At 38.8% G+C, this 13,970-nt stretch overlaps 2 protein-coding genes across 3 annotated transcripts in view; one reads left to right on the top strand and one right to left on the bottom strand.

Annotated features, from left to right (window-relative positions):
• Positions 1-317: 317 nt before the first annotated feature.
• On the bottom strand, positions 318-11,205 carry nek4 (NIMA-related kinase 4). 2 transcript variants are annotated; one of them, XM_084731008.1, is made up of 16 exons: positions 10,929-11,205; positions 9,315-9,581; positions 9,040-9,237; positions 8,844-8,951; positions 7,027-7,181; positions 6,733-6,868; positions 4,750-5,433; positions 4,597-4,647; positions 3,894-4,040; positions 3,639-3,803; positions 3,225-3,291; positions 2,974-3,077; positions 2,693-2,781; positions 2,308-2,525; positions 2,090-2,223; positions 318-529 (listed from the first exon to the last, which is right to left on the bottom strand). In XM_084731008.1, exons 1-16 carry the CDS (start codon positions 11,016-11,018, stop codon positions 431-433), a joined length of 2,712 nt encoding a protein of 903 aa, XP_084587134.1. In that variant the 5' UTR covers positions 11,019-11,205; the 3' UTR covers positions 318-430. The 2 variants fall into 2 exon arrangements, with proteins under 2 accessions (XP_084587134.1, XP_084587124.1); XM_084730998.1 differs by having other exon boundaries at positions 2,693-2,784.
• A 2,556-nt stretch (positions 11,206-13,761) lies between these two features.
• The window catches only part of camk1b (calcium/calmodulin-dependent protein kinase Ib), a 48,158-nt gene continuing 47,949 nt past the window's right edge, over positions 13,762-13,970 (top strand). The window contains exon 1 of the mRNA XM_084731021.1: positions 13,762-13,911. The gene's annotated coding sequence lies outside the window, so the exon portion shown is untranslated. The remainder of the gene's footprint in view (positions 13,912-13,970) is intronic.

Genomic DNA, 13,970 nt, shown 5'->3' on the forward strand with positions numbered 1-13,970 from the left:
GATACAAAGATACAGCAAAGGTAAAACAATTATTGAAACTGTCCTGCATTATAAACGAATGACTGAGTATCTACTAAAGAAGGTAGGAGAAGGAGTGCGTTAACATTAATGACTCAAACATTGCATAGGCATCCTGAAAATTACAGGAATAATTACAGATTTGCCATTTTAAGAATGAGGTAAAAAAAAAAAAAAAAAACTTTACACAGCAATTTACATAAGATTGGTCACACGGGCAGCTGAATTGTGATATTTCCATGACAAAACCTGGAGGCATAAATAAAAAAACATGACAAAACATTTCAAAAGATCCAAAGATGATGTTTCCTGTTGTACAAGATGTGTTACAATGCTCATCTCTCATGAATATGATCTCACAAGTAGTGTCATGGAAATGAACATGTATACTCCCTTATATACAGTATTTGCTCTAAACCTTGAGGGCAATATCCTCAAAAAATTTAAGCTGCCTCACCATCACAGCATAATGTTGGTACTTCTCATCTCCCATCTGGTCACGAAGGCACAGCTGTAATGAGAAAAAGAGATGCCAACTGTCATCATTTTGGAAACAGGACAGATGGTTTAAGTACCTGAGTTATACACAAACTGGGCTTTGAAATTTGAAGACAAACTGATTACAGTGTGCATGGAAAAGTTAAAGGTGTGATAAAAAGTCAGCATAGGTTGGTAGATTAGCCAAAAAACTGCACTCAAGTAAAAGTACAATTACTTTGCAAAAACAAGTACTCCAGTAGATGTAAAAGTAGTCATTAAAATAACTACTTTAGTAAGAGTCCAAAAATACCTACTGAAAAAAACTACTTGAGCTGAGAGTAATCTGAGTAGTGAGAAAAAAACACTGGTACACTACTGAGCTCCACCATCTCAACCAGAGATGATCCTCCTCAGGTAAAGGTAAAGAAGTGAACACATGTATTTATTTGTGATGGAATAAAAGACTACCTGTCACATATATGCCACGCAATCATCACAAAATAATACATAATTATACTCTATGAAGTACAGCAAATATTTTTTATGGCGTTCTTTGCATTTTGTCTTATATTTTGATTCTGAAAATAATTGAGCAAATAATATGCATGTGCATAATACACATGAGTATACTATTTCTGAAAATGTCTCATATCAGACTCTTAAACTCAGTAGGAGATGATGCTGTGTTGTTTCATCATTAATCAAATTATTTAACACAGGAGTGTTTCGTTTCTTCACTTAAACCTGAAGAAAACCATCTATGGTTGAAACACATCAGCCACGTCCAAATGAAATAAAAGTAGTTTGGTCTTTCTTTTTGTGTGCACAATTTGGTCTCTGCTCTTGTGTCCATCTTCATCAGGTTACAACAATGACGACAACTAGTTAGATCCACACTGCTTGCACACCGTTAGGTTGAATATTTACATTATGACATAAAGCAGGAGGAGGAGCGGTTCTGAAGCGTGATATACTGTGTGAGCAATAACACAAAAGACGCACTTCCAGGTCTTTGTCAGCTCAGTGTCAGCACAAATCTCTGATGTATATATTAGTTGCTAATGCTATCTGAAAGCCATGACATGAACTTTCCTCCTGCTTTCACGATGCTGCCTCAAATGGAAGTGAGGCTGAGGTGGGATAACGGAGCGCCAGCAGACATGCTCAATGAATCATGAATACATAAAATAAATAAATGAATGAATGAATGTAGTGTCTTGGTGGTATCTAAATTTAACAGAGTAGAAGCAATTTTTCAATTTTAATTTTAATTTAAATTTCAAGTTCATATAATGGAATAAATGTAACTCGTTACTACCCACCTCTGGAAGTCAGCACAACTTACCCAGTCAGATCCTGTCTCAATGGGCCCCATTTTTTTTGTGAACACTTCGTGTCTGTGTGTACACATCACTGCAATTTCTGCATGTAACTTCTACACCTGGCTTACATCTTTGTGACTGTGCACTTTTATACCAGGAAGTATAATGGCAATGTATTTCACTTACAGAACCATAAATCCCTTAAAAACACATTGCAGCTCCTTTGTGTTATGGGGATAGGTACAGTACATATGATATGATGTACATACTTCTCGTTTGGTGTCATCCTCCTCCTCCATGATTTCCAGCACTCTGTCCAGCAGCTTGACCCCCAGGCCCTTCACCACATCTGTCCTCAGCTGTTCAATGGCTCTCCTGATCTTGGCTGGACCAGATGGGGAGCCTGTTAGAAAAACAAGCTGGTTCAACATAAGAAAGCTACAGAATGTCAGACTGAGGAGAACAGAGTCTGATCAAAGTATCTGACCTGTGGGTATTTCGCCGAGTGACAGGCTTTCTGCTTCCTCTCGAGCCTTCCCATGAAGCACAAGGGTATCCCTGTACTTCCTGTTCAGTTTAAATTCTGGCAGTGCAGTAGAACCAAATCTGCTTTTGTCCATCTCTTTCACACCATCTCCAATGTCCATTCTCAAAGTTTGGGTCATCATGTCGACCAAGTCTAGCATGTCGCTGGATTCAATCTTCCTGCAGATGACCCATAAATCACAGCAAATTTACTCAAGAAATATGGAGCAGAGCATATGTTAATATACACTTTTCAGAACCAAATATTCGAATTGCAAAGCAAAGATGGTGATTATATTTGAACTGAGGTGAACTGCACTTTATGTTATTGTGTTACTGGCTCTCACCTCTCCCTGCAGTCTCCCTCTGAGCGTTCTGTGGAACTTGTGGATGAGTTGCACTCATCTTCATCTGACCTTCTCTCTGCCTGCTTATTCTGCTGTAATGAAACACATCCCATTGTTGTGACACAAGTTTTGACACAGACCTCTGTTTCTGTATTATCAGGTTAGCTTCACACAGCACCTCTAGCCACTTTTGTCACACTGGTAGACATTCAGAAAGTTCAGTTCTCTTTCAGTGACTGTATGAAGTATAACTGAGTGTCACAAAAATGGTGTGTCAGTACCTTACTGTTGGTCTCAGTGATAATGTCTGAAACAGATCTGGAAACTGGGATGTTGTAGTGCTCATCCTTGGTAGAAGTGACGTCATAAGATGCCCTTCTTACACCTGTGGAAAGACCAGAAACATCATTAAGAAAAATAAAGTCAACTACTTCATAGCTACATTTATGAAGTAGCTCTCCTCAGCCAATCTACTGCCATTTGCTTTTACTTTAGATGTTTCAGTTTGGAATTAGGAGAAGACAGTAAGTACCTGGTTGGCTGGCACTCTCCTGGGACTGCCTCAGTCTTCTCCTCTCCCTGGCAGATAGAGGACGATCCTGAAAAGAACGTTGACACATTTTCTGTGACTGATAAACTGAATCAATGAAGTCAATCTGCTGATTTTAGCAAGAGTGCACCAATATACCAACTCCATTAGACTTGAACACAAAAAGAATAAGGACAGAGAGAGAATGGTTTCAGTATCGTTTTGGACTGTTCAACTTTCACATTTACTTAAAAAAAAGCATACCTATTTGTGTTTTAAGATAACTGAAATGTTTATACAGCTTACTAATTTTACATTAAAAATGTGTCATAGGCAGGGTGAATATTCAAAAATATACTTTGCATTCTCTGCATTAATGTGGCTGTATACAGTGTAGTAGTAGATAAGCATCGCTACCTGTAGCAGTGGTAATAATCCGTCCTTACAGGAAGTAACTGATGTGGAGGTTGCAGCTGCACTAGCCTTCTTGCTCTCTGTGCTCCTCCTGCTCCTCTTCCTCCCCTCCACAACAATACTCTCAACAGGAGGCGGAGGTAAAGGTCTAGGAGCAGCCACCTTGGACTATCGGAAGGCAAAAAAGATTAAAAGGAAAATAAGACAAAGCCAAATAAAAAAAAATAAATAAATAAACCTTACTGACTGCATCTTTACCTTGTCATGATTCCCATGTGCTTGTTTTATGTCCCTCGCTTTGTGTTGCTTTAATACAGATGGTTCTGATGAAAGGTACGGGGGGGTTCGGCATGGAGTGATGAGACCCAGCTTATTGGCTGGTAAGAGAGAATCCTGAGCAGGATCCTAAACAGACACAATTACACATTTTCAACTCTGGCAAAAATCTTCCCACATTACAAAAAACCTCCTGTACCATGTGTACCATTTGGGCAGTGATACACAGTCACCATACGGCGGACCTATTCAATTACTTTTTAGAAGGGGCAGATGCAAAACAAGTCCCAAGAAGCGGTTTGCTTAGAAAGTTAGATTAGTTTTTACAATTGGAAAAGAAGCATTATGTATAAAAGTATGGGAAAATGCACATTTGTAATCCTAGATTAGAAGTAGCTTGTTTTAATAAACACAGTGTCGCATTTGACATATTTTTTAATTCAGTTAATATTTTTTAAAATGATAAATGTCTCTGTGCTTGACAGCAGACATAACCAATGAATGGACTCTTTGGCCATTCACAATGTAAATACATGTAAACTCAAAATGTTAGCAGGTTATTGAAATAAAATAACAATAATATACTTTTTTCATTTTTATAAATGACCAAAGGGCTGGATTGAGGTTTATGTTGAATAGGGCTGGCAGGAGTTCACAAAATGAGTGCAAGAACTTTAATGCTCACCCGGGATGGTGGGAATGGTTCTAACAGCTCTGCAGTAGATTCTAGGTTTTCCTGCAAAGACATAAATGATCACACATAAACAAACAGACAAGAATACATCATAAGAAAAGAATAGACATACCTACAACTACCTATATTACTAAGAGCACTTACTTGGATGTTTGAGGTTTGGTGTTGTGTCACAGCTGCCTTGAGAATGGTCACAGTGTCATTTTTATTATCTTTATTCACCTCCACCTCAACATTTTCTATATTGGATTTGTGTCCAGATCTTCTCTCAGGGATAAAAAACAGAGCCTCTTTCTCCCCCTCAGTGTTTGGGTTCTGCATGTCAGCCTCTTTAAGTAACTCCATGGTATCATCCTTATCATCCACCTCTGACATCTGTTTTTCCACACACAGAGAAAATGGGTCCCCTGGGTTTGGCGTGGCCTGTGGATGAATGTCTAACAATCCATTGGACGGCCTCCTCTCCTCTCCTCCCCTACTGGCAAAACCTGATACAGACTTCAGAGGGGGCTTAATAGGGGAGGGAGGGGGAGAGGGATCTGGTTTCCCTCGTCCCTTGCTGTCTTTGTATGCGCTGTGAGTCACAGGTTCATTACTACTTGCCCGGTGGTGTGACACAACCGACTGGGTCCCCTGCACCTGTCTTTTAATCAGGTCCTCATCCTCCTGCGGTGGCACATCAATATTAATGTTGCTGATGGTTGCCATGGATGCAGTGCTGGCTTTGAGATCATCAGGTGAGGAGGGTTTGGGCGGTGGAGGTACGTAGACTGGAGTGGGTTCGGGAATGCCATTCCGAACTTTATGCTGATGTGATTTCTCTTCTTTCTAGAGATGAAGAGGATAAAACAAAAAGCACAATAAACATGGATGATTTCCTGCTTGACATTAAGAAATGCAAACAGCTTCAACTGTATAGTAAATAAGCAGTGCAATCCACTGAACTTTTTTGGACATCTTGCTATTTCAATAGCCAGTATAAATCTACACATCATATTGAGGATGAATATACAATAATGGAACTTATTCAGGAAAATCTTGATACAGTGTCATGTATGTTATGAATCTCAAGACAATGCAACAAAAACATGATGTATTTTCTATTGGCTCTGTGTCAAAAGGCTCTGAAAGGTATTTACATAATATTACTTTAATCCAAAACTTGCTTTCTGGCTGTACTGTGGCAGCCTCTCTTAAACTCAGGGTCACAAACCAATTTTAATTGGACCAGAGAGGCTGCAATGTGTTTTAATGAGCACTCAAAAATGAACGCACTGGACAGAAATCTCCAAAAACAGCACTTCTAAGTATTGGGTCATGTCAAATGAATTTTAAGATAGACAGTGTTTGAATGGCTGAAAAGTAAGTCAGTTATGGGGTTTGTTGTATTCTTTATCAGTAATTTAGAAATCTAAATCTCTGCTATAGAAATTTGTGATTGTGTATTTTTGTAAGTTTGGGTCCTAAGCCGAAAAAGTTGGGAAACTCTGTACTACAGTGAAGAATTGTACCAGTAATGTGTTTTTACCACAGAAACAAAACCCCAACAACTGCTTACTGTGACCAAGTAAAAGTAATTTGATTGAGAAAGCAAACAGAGATATCAATTAACTAAAACAGATTTGTTACACTTATACTTGATGATACCAGTTGTCCTTATTGCTGGGTTTCTGCCAAGCACAGCAGCCCATTATTAGCAATAATAATAACCATAATTGTTCAATTTTGGCCTATGCATTACTGTTCATATGTAAGGGGCACACAAATACTGTTTACTGAGGAGATAAGGAGAACATTTTATTTTAACAACTAGCCTGATTTGAGTTGGCAAAATATAATGCAGTAAAAGACATGATGACAGGCTACTTTTCAAATCAAATGTTCCTTAAGTTCCTACTAACCCTAACCCCTTTATACTAAAACTTGACGATAACAGAAAATACCTGTATGTTAAAGAGATATAATATAGGAAATGCAAGAAAATCATAGGATACATTTCAATAAATGACAACACAGTAATTCAGTACTGAGTGACTGATATCATGGGCTACTATGGGAATACTGTAAAATATTACAGTATCATAGCATAGTTGTTTGTGTCAAACCAGCCTTGCTCCCATCACTCACCCGTTTCACCCTGGGTAGAGGTTCAGGTTGGGGACTTCTCTCTGGTTTGGGCTGAGATAATACCACAGATGATGCACTGTTGGCCCTACAATCACCACCACCACCTGCAGCCTTCTTCTTTGACTTTGCAGTTTTTCTGTTAAGAAACAAAGCAAGAGGAAACAGAATGTGAAAGTATTCAAATTGAAGTATACAGAGAAAGAAATGACAGCAAAAGATTAACAAAAAAGCACCGGGTGAAGTTTAAAGAAATAAGAAATAACAGTGAGGCAGTCTGTTGTCAGTGCCACCTACTCTTTAGTAGCCTCAAGGAACATGGCAATTTGACGTTTGATGTAGGGTTGCCGGAGGATAAGTTTGACATCAGGCCTGTCTTCAGGTCTCTTACACAACATGCTCTTGATCAGTTCTCCCAGCTGAGGATCATACCTACTAGGCATCTGTGGCAGCTGATAAGTAAATCAGGGAAACATTAGAAATCATAGTAGGGCTGTGCAGGATGTCATCATTTTACATTTAAGGCTTCTAATGTGGTTTTTGAATGAAGCTTTGCATGGCTGACATATTTCATGATGTCATCACCCTAAAAATGTTTAGAACCTCAAACAAAATCCTCAATTTGAAAAAAATTATTTAGATTATATGAGTTAGTATTTTTTTCAGAATCAACTTTCTTAAATGAACTCTATCGGTTTTGTCAACATTAAAGTAATATACACCAATCAGGAATAACATTATGACCACCTGCCTAATATTGTGTAGGTCCCCTTTTGCTGCCAAAACAGCCCTGACCCATCGAGACATGAACTCCACTAGACCCCTGAAGGTGTGCTGTTGTATCTGACAACAAGATGTTAGCAGCAGATCCTTTAAGTCCTGTGGTGGAGCCTCAATGGATGGATGGACTTGTTTGTCCAGCACGTGATTCATCAGACCAGGCCACCTTCTTCCATTGCTCAATGGTCCAGTTCTGATGCTTTCGGTGGTGCACAGGGGTCAGCATGGGCACCCTGACTGTGGCTAGGCAGCTCCACTGTGGTGCACTGTGTATTCTGACACCTTTCTATCAGAACTAACTAACTTCTTAAACAATCTGAGCAACAGTAGTTTGTCTGTCAGATCGGACCACAAGGGCCAGTCTTCACTCCCCATGTGCATCAATGAGCCTTGGCCGCACATGACCCTGTCGCCGGTTCACCACTGTTCCTTCCTTGGACCACTTTTGATAGATACTGACCACTGCAGACCGGGAACTTCCCGCAAGAGCTGCAGTTTTGGAGATGCTCTGACCCAGTCGTCTAGCCATCACAATTTAGGGCCCTTGTCAAACTCACTCAAATTCGTGCACTTGCCCATTTTTCCAGCTTCTAACACATCAATTTTGAGGATAAAATGTGCACTTGCTGCCTAATACATCCCACCCACTAACAGGTGCCATGATGAAGAGATAATCAGTGTTATTCATTTCACCTGTCAGTGGTCATAATGTTATGCCTGATCGGTGTATGTTTCTCTGGTTCTAAATTTATGATTTCTGCTAGACTGCCCCATTAATACAGGCACGTGCCTTTGTGTGCAGCAAGTGGAGGAGCAAACAGTTTTTTGAACACATTGAAAATTTTGTTTTTGAAAGACTAACAGCCAAAATATGGACTGAAGCAGAATTTTTCATTAGATCTTTTTTCAATAAATTCTGGATTTTGGACATTACACTGCTCTGGAGTTATTGGAAATGTATGGATCACAAGAATTAGAAACAATCCTACACAGCTACTGCTGGAATCTAATTCTACCAAAAGTATAATACTAATAATGTTAGTGTGGCCTAATCTCTATTGGAAACTGTGCATTAATACTGGGTTTAAAGAAATTGAACATGCAATGAAAGCTGTGGAGCATTCAAAAGATGATTTACAATTTGAATATCAACCTTTTGCAATAAATGATATTTCAAGATCCCAACCTCAGCGTGCTCCTGGAACTAAAAAAACACCTGAGCCTCTGACACAATAACTGAATCATTAAGAATAAATACTTTATCAGAAATAAAACCATTCAAACTTGACATTAACAGAATTCTAATGAAATAAATATAAAAAGATGAAACCCACCTTTCCTTCTACAATGCGATAGACCAGTGAGTTCATGTCCTTGGCATTGAAGGCATGTTTTAGCGTGGACATTTCATATACACAGCAACCCAGTGCCCACACATCTGACTGGAGAAAAATAAGAACATCCATTTGTAAAGTTCCTTTGACTATTCATAAGTAAACTACACAGAGTAACAGCTGCCAACCAAATTACCTTGTGGTTATAGGGTTTATTAGAGAAGAGCTCTGGACTCATGTAGTAAGGGGTCCCTATGAGCGTGCTGGCCATATCATTCTGGTTCTCCAATACTCGCGCAATGCCAAGGTCCCCAACTTTGATGATGTTGGTCTTTGTCAGGAAAATGTTCTGTGTTTTAAGGTCTCGGTGAAGAATGTTTCTCTCATGCAGGTACTGCAAAGCAAAATCACACTTCCAATGTCCTGTATTTCTACAAAGAAAATAAATTATGACTGAGCCTCACAACATACCTGGAGTGCCATGGCTATCTGGACAAACCATTCCACCACCTGCCTCTCAGGTAAAAGTTCTCCCTTTTGTTGTTTGAGTCGATGATAAAGGTCACCACCTTCACAGAAACCCATCACAATGTACAGCTGGCAGTCATCTCCTTCCCAAGACTCCCTGTATGTCACAATGTTAGGATGCCGCAGCTGAGACAGAAGCTGGGCCTCCTGCTCGGCAGCACGCCGTTCCCGCTTGGAGGAGGTGATTAAATTCAGCTTCTTAATAACATACTGGGGGGGACAAAAAACAAAGAACAAAAAAAATAAATAAATAAAAAAACAGAAAAATGGCATAATCACTTTTCCTGAATTGGAAATGACATAAAATATGTCATTCTATATCTGTTAAGATGCACAAATTCAGAAAACAAGGTCCTGAGAATCAAACATATAAAGTAAGGCTGTCAAAACACACTTTTTTAAATACCACATTTAAAATAGTACAATATCTGTTAATTCTAGCAATAAAAGTATTGAAGCTAGAGAAAAAGGGCTCATTCAAGTTCAGTTCATTCTTTGTTATACCTGAAATTTGACTTGCATTTGACAAAGCCAGACACTTGGAATAACTTTTCCTGTACCAGCACCATGTGAACTTTTTTTCCTTTATGCCATAATATTAAAAGAGGTGTCGACAAGTATAGTTTTTATATTAGCATTGTATTGAAGTTTTCAAATTCTGGTATTCTGGAAAAGTAGTTTTTAAACTCAGATTGTATTAATATGGTTGTCTGTTCTTTATACTATGACAGTTTCCCTAAAATTCGATTGACAAAATAGCTGTATATCACCTTTCTTAAGGTAATGCAATATACTGCATTATACTGAATCATAACCCCTGTATCATGTTACATATCGTACAGCCAGATTCTTGCCAATATACAGCCCCATCACAGGATGGAGAAACTGAAGCATTTCTAACCACATTTCAACCAACATAATAACAGTATTGTAAACAAAAACATGACTACTGTAGACCAGGGTTTGACAAATCCTGTAAATGTTATGGTCATCTACGTGTGACTGAGTATTTTTCCAACCATGAAACACTTACACAGGAGTTCTGCCCCTGAAGTAATTTTTGTTGTTTTTATGGCTCAAGTTCAAACTACAGGATGAGGATAACAGTCAGTAGTATTAATAATGCGGCTATGACGTCCTGAGGTTGAATTAGTTAAATCAAATTATCCCTGTTGTCTCAAACTTTCAGTGACTCTGTAAGAACCCCTGCAGACAGAAGATAACTTGTATTAACTGTGTAAGCTGTGTAATAGCCCTGTAAATAACAGACATTATCTTTATTAACATTTGACTTTGATTTGTCTTCTAGTGTAGTGGTTGTGTTAATATTATATATGGTAGCTTTAAAAATCTCTAAATAATGTAAATGATCGTAAATAAATCCGTGATGTTTTGGTTATCCGACTTTAGCTAACTTTAAGCTAACAGTTGAACCTTAGCGGGTCTTTGTAGCTGCAAGCTACAAATTTCAGGCGACTATACTTTTTAACGCTGTATGTTGTTTATTTTAACAGCTATGGGTTGTGCTGAGTTCCACACATACTTTTCGTTTCTTACCTGTTTTCGGTCTGTTTTGTGTTTAACCAAGTTCACCTCCCCGTAGCTCCCCTTCCCTACGACCCTGATGAAAACGTAATTATTCATCATTCCTTGAAAGGCTTCATAACGCGACCTGAAGCGCTGAAACGTTACTCTGCAGTCACCACGAGAATAACGTCTTTATTTCGTCCCATACTGCAGCTGTAGAGACGAGATAAACACACACAAATCTGTGTGGAAAACTTCGCACTGATTAGCTCAGTGCCAGCGATGGGATTTTGAAAACACAGGAAATCAGCAGCAGTCGATAGTTTTTCGTCACTAGGCAACTGTCAGCTCATGGACTGCTGACGATGGAGAGAGCGTCTGAGCAGACCACAAACACTGCAGCGTCTACAGCACAGCGACACCCAGCGGCGATATGGAGACACTGCAGCAGCTTTATTATAAGGGCGGTTCGAAACAGCTATACTGAGAGTTCATTCCCATCATGCTTTACTAAATGTGGAAGTTTAGATGAATTAATAATTTTCCCGCTGTTTTTGATATATCAGAGAAACATTTCTTGGTATTTCTTACCTGGAATGTTCTCAAGCTCATATGTCTTATTGGCAAATATCACATCCATAGTAGTATTAGTATTAATATTATTGAATAATTGGAATACTACTGTGTAAAAAATATAAGTTATATAATTTATATTTAAGTTTAGGCTACATTTCCCTTGTACTGTTATACTATGCATTATTAGATTATATTATTTATTTTTACTTTCCCTTTAATTATGTTCCATGGCACTGCTTCATGATTGTTGTAAAATGTAAATTGATAAAATTTCAGTAAGTTTGAATGCAATTTACATTTCTTTGTAAACTGTGATCAAAAAATGTGATCAATTTAAATAAATGAATAAGGCACTATACGAGGCCTGGGTGTAATAATAATACAGTTGTAATTAGAAATTTTAATTATGCTCAATTTTATTTAGGCAGCAGATACAATAGCCAGCCCTGGAATTAGTACATGTAAATGAGATGCAACCTCCTTTAATTAAAGTCATGGGTTACACCTGCAGCTCCTCCTGTCATGAAAAAGCCAAATATCTTAAGGACATAGGAAATGAGAAAAATAATAAATAAATGGCAAATAGTCGATATCAATATTAACGACCACTGGGCACAACAGACCTGTTTCACAGCAACCATTTTGACATGAGGGTAAACACAGGTGTTACCAATGATACTAATTAATGTTCTGTTCCTATCAGGTCAGACGGAGTCAGGGTGCTGCTGTTGTGCATATCAGCTCACTGGAAAGACCCAGAATGAAAAGGGACCTTAATTAATATCATTGATACCACCTGTGTTTCCCTACTGTTTCACATCAACATGGCTGATGTGAAAAAGGTCTAATGTATGAATATCTTACCTTTTAATTTGAATCACATAAAAATTAATGCAGACTCTACCTAGCCTGAGATTACACCTAAATTGTTGTCCATGGCTGTCTTTCAACATACCTACATTTTCAGTTAAGGTTTAATTTCAGGCACATAAATAGACAACTCCATGTCCATTCACCGTGCCTGCCTGGGGCCACACAATCCACTAGATGGAGCACTGGACCACCACAAGCTGACACCACACAAGCTGTATCAAGTAAGTGTATGTATGTAAGAGGTGTCCATTTAGGTAGGGTGAATGGGCATGGAGATGTCAGTTTGTGCTTTCTTAAAGACTTTTTTTGAAGCATCATTGCAAATAAATTACTTAAAGTGATTTGGTACAGGTTTTGTTTGATATAAAACAAAGGTACAACACATATAACACAGATAACCAGGACAAAAATGCAGATTAAATTGAGAATGGATATGAACCAAAAACAAACAAAAAAACAATTGCAATAAGATAATGTGAAGTTAAATCAACAAAACAATACAGAACATGCTTGAAGCAGTGTTACAAAGTGTAGCCACTTTTGATCAAACTGTAAGATCGTCTAAGTTTGCAACTACTAGCAGTCTACTACTGTTATTACTACTGGTATCAGTAATGACAGCTGGTCCTATGGCATCTCTCTGTGTGTTTGTGCACCTTACCACTATATCTTAGAGGGATTATGTCTATGTGGTCCAGAGTCTGAAAGATAATAGGCCTACCAAGCCTACAACTGCAAGCCCATTAGCATTGTCCCTAGACTACTAATGCCATTACTCTACTACTACATGCTGCAACCACTAACTACTACTGCTCATGACTGTCATCACCAGCATGTTTAATATTAATTCATTCATTCATTCATTCACTCTTTTGCACAATTTGTATTTGTTTTTGAAAAAGTCTAATTCCATATATGTGTGTAGGGGAGAGCAGGGGCAACTGCAACAGAAGGAAATTCTAAGACACAGTTTCTCCAGTGTGAAACCATGCAGAATGATGGTGAAGAACTCCAGTTCACAAAACACTCACAGAGCTTCAGCTGAAAACAGCCTTGCGGACAAATCCAGTACAATTGAAGTGAATAGTGACCAGTTTTAAAATGTAAAAAAAAGCAAAAAACACAAAATGTTCGTGTGGTGTCGTTTGGTCTCCCCTGCTAATACTAAACAAAGATAATTGTTTGATTCTGTTAAAAAGAAAAAATAAAATGAGCAGGGGTTACACCTTTATATTAATAACGACTGTCAAAACTGGACACCGACATCAATTCACCTCCCACCCTCGTTAGCTGAAGTACAGCGAGGGAGTCATCGATGGAGAGAGGTGACCAATACTGTCACAGAACTGTTTACCTGTGCGCCGCAGCTCGGGCTGTGATTGGTCCGTTGGCCGCTCAACCCTGAGGTGACGTCAGGAGAAGCGCTGCTGGTGAGGTTGCCAAGTACAGATTCAGCCGTGTGTGTGTGTGAGAGAGAGAGAGATAGGAGAGCGCTCAGAGCCGGAGAGACACACAGGCGGACACTGGACACGGCTGTTGGACCTTACTAACTGTCAGATTTCAGGTAGGAACAACTACTGCCGTACTGTCATGACAAACTTTTGTTTTCTCCTTCACAGATGT

The sequence above is a fragment of the Lutjanus erythropterus genome, chromosome 2 (assembly GCF_056507025.1).
Source record: "Lutjanus erythropterus isolate fLutEry1 chromosome 2, fLutEry1.hap2, whole genome shotgun sequence".
NCBI lineage: Eukaryota > Metazoa > Chordata > Actinopteri > Lutjaniformes > Lutjanidae > Lutjanus > Lutjanus erythropterus.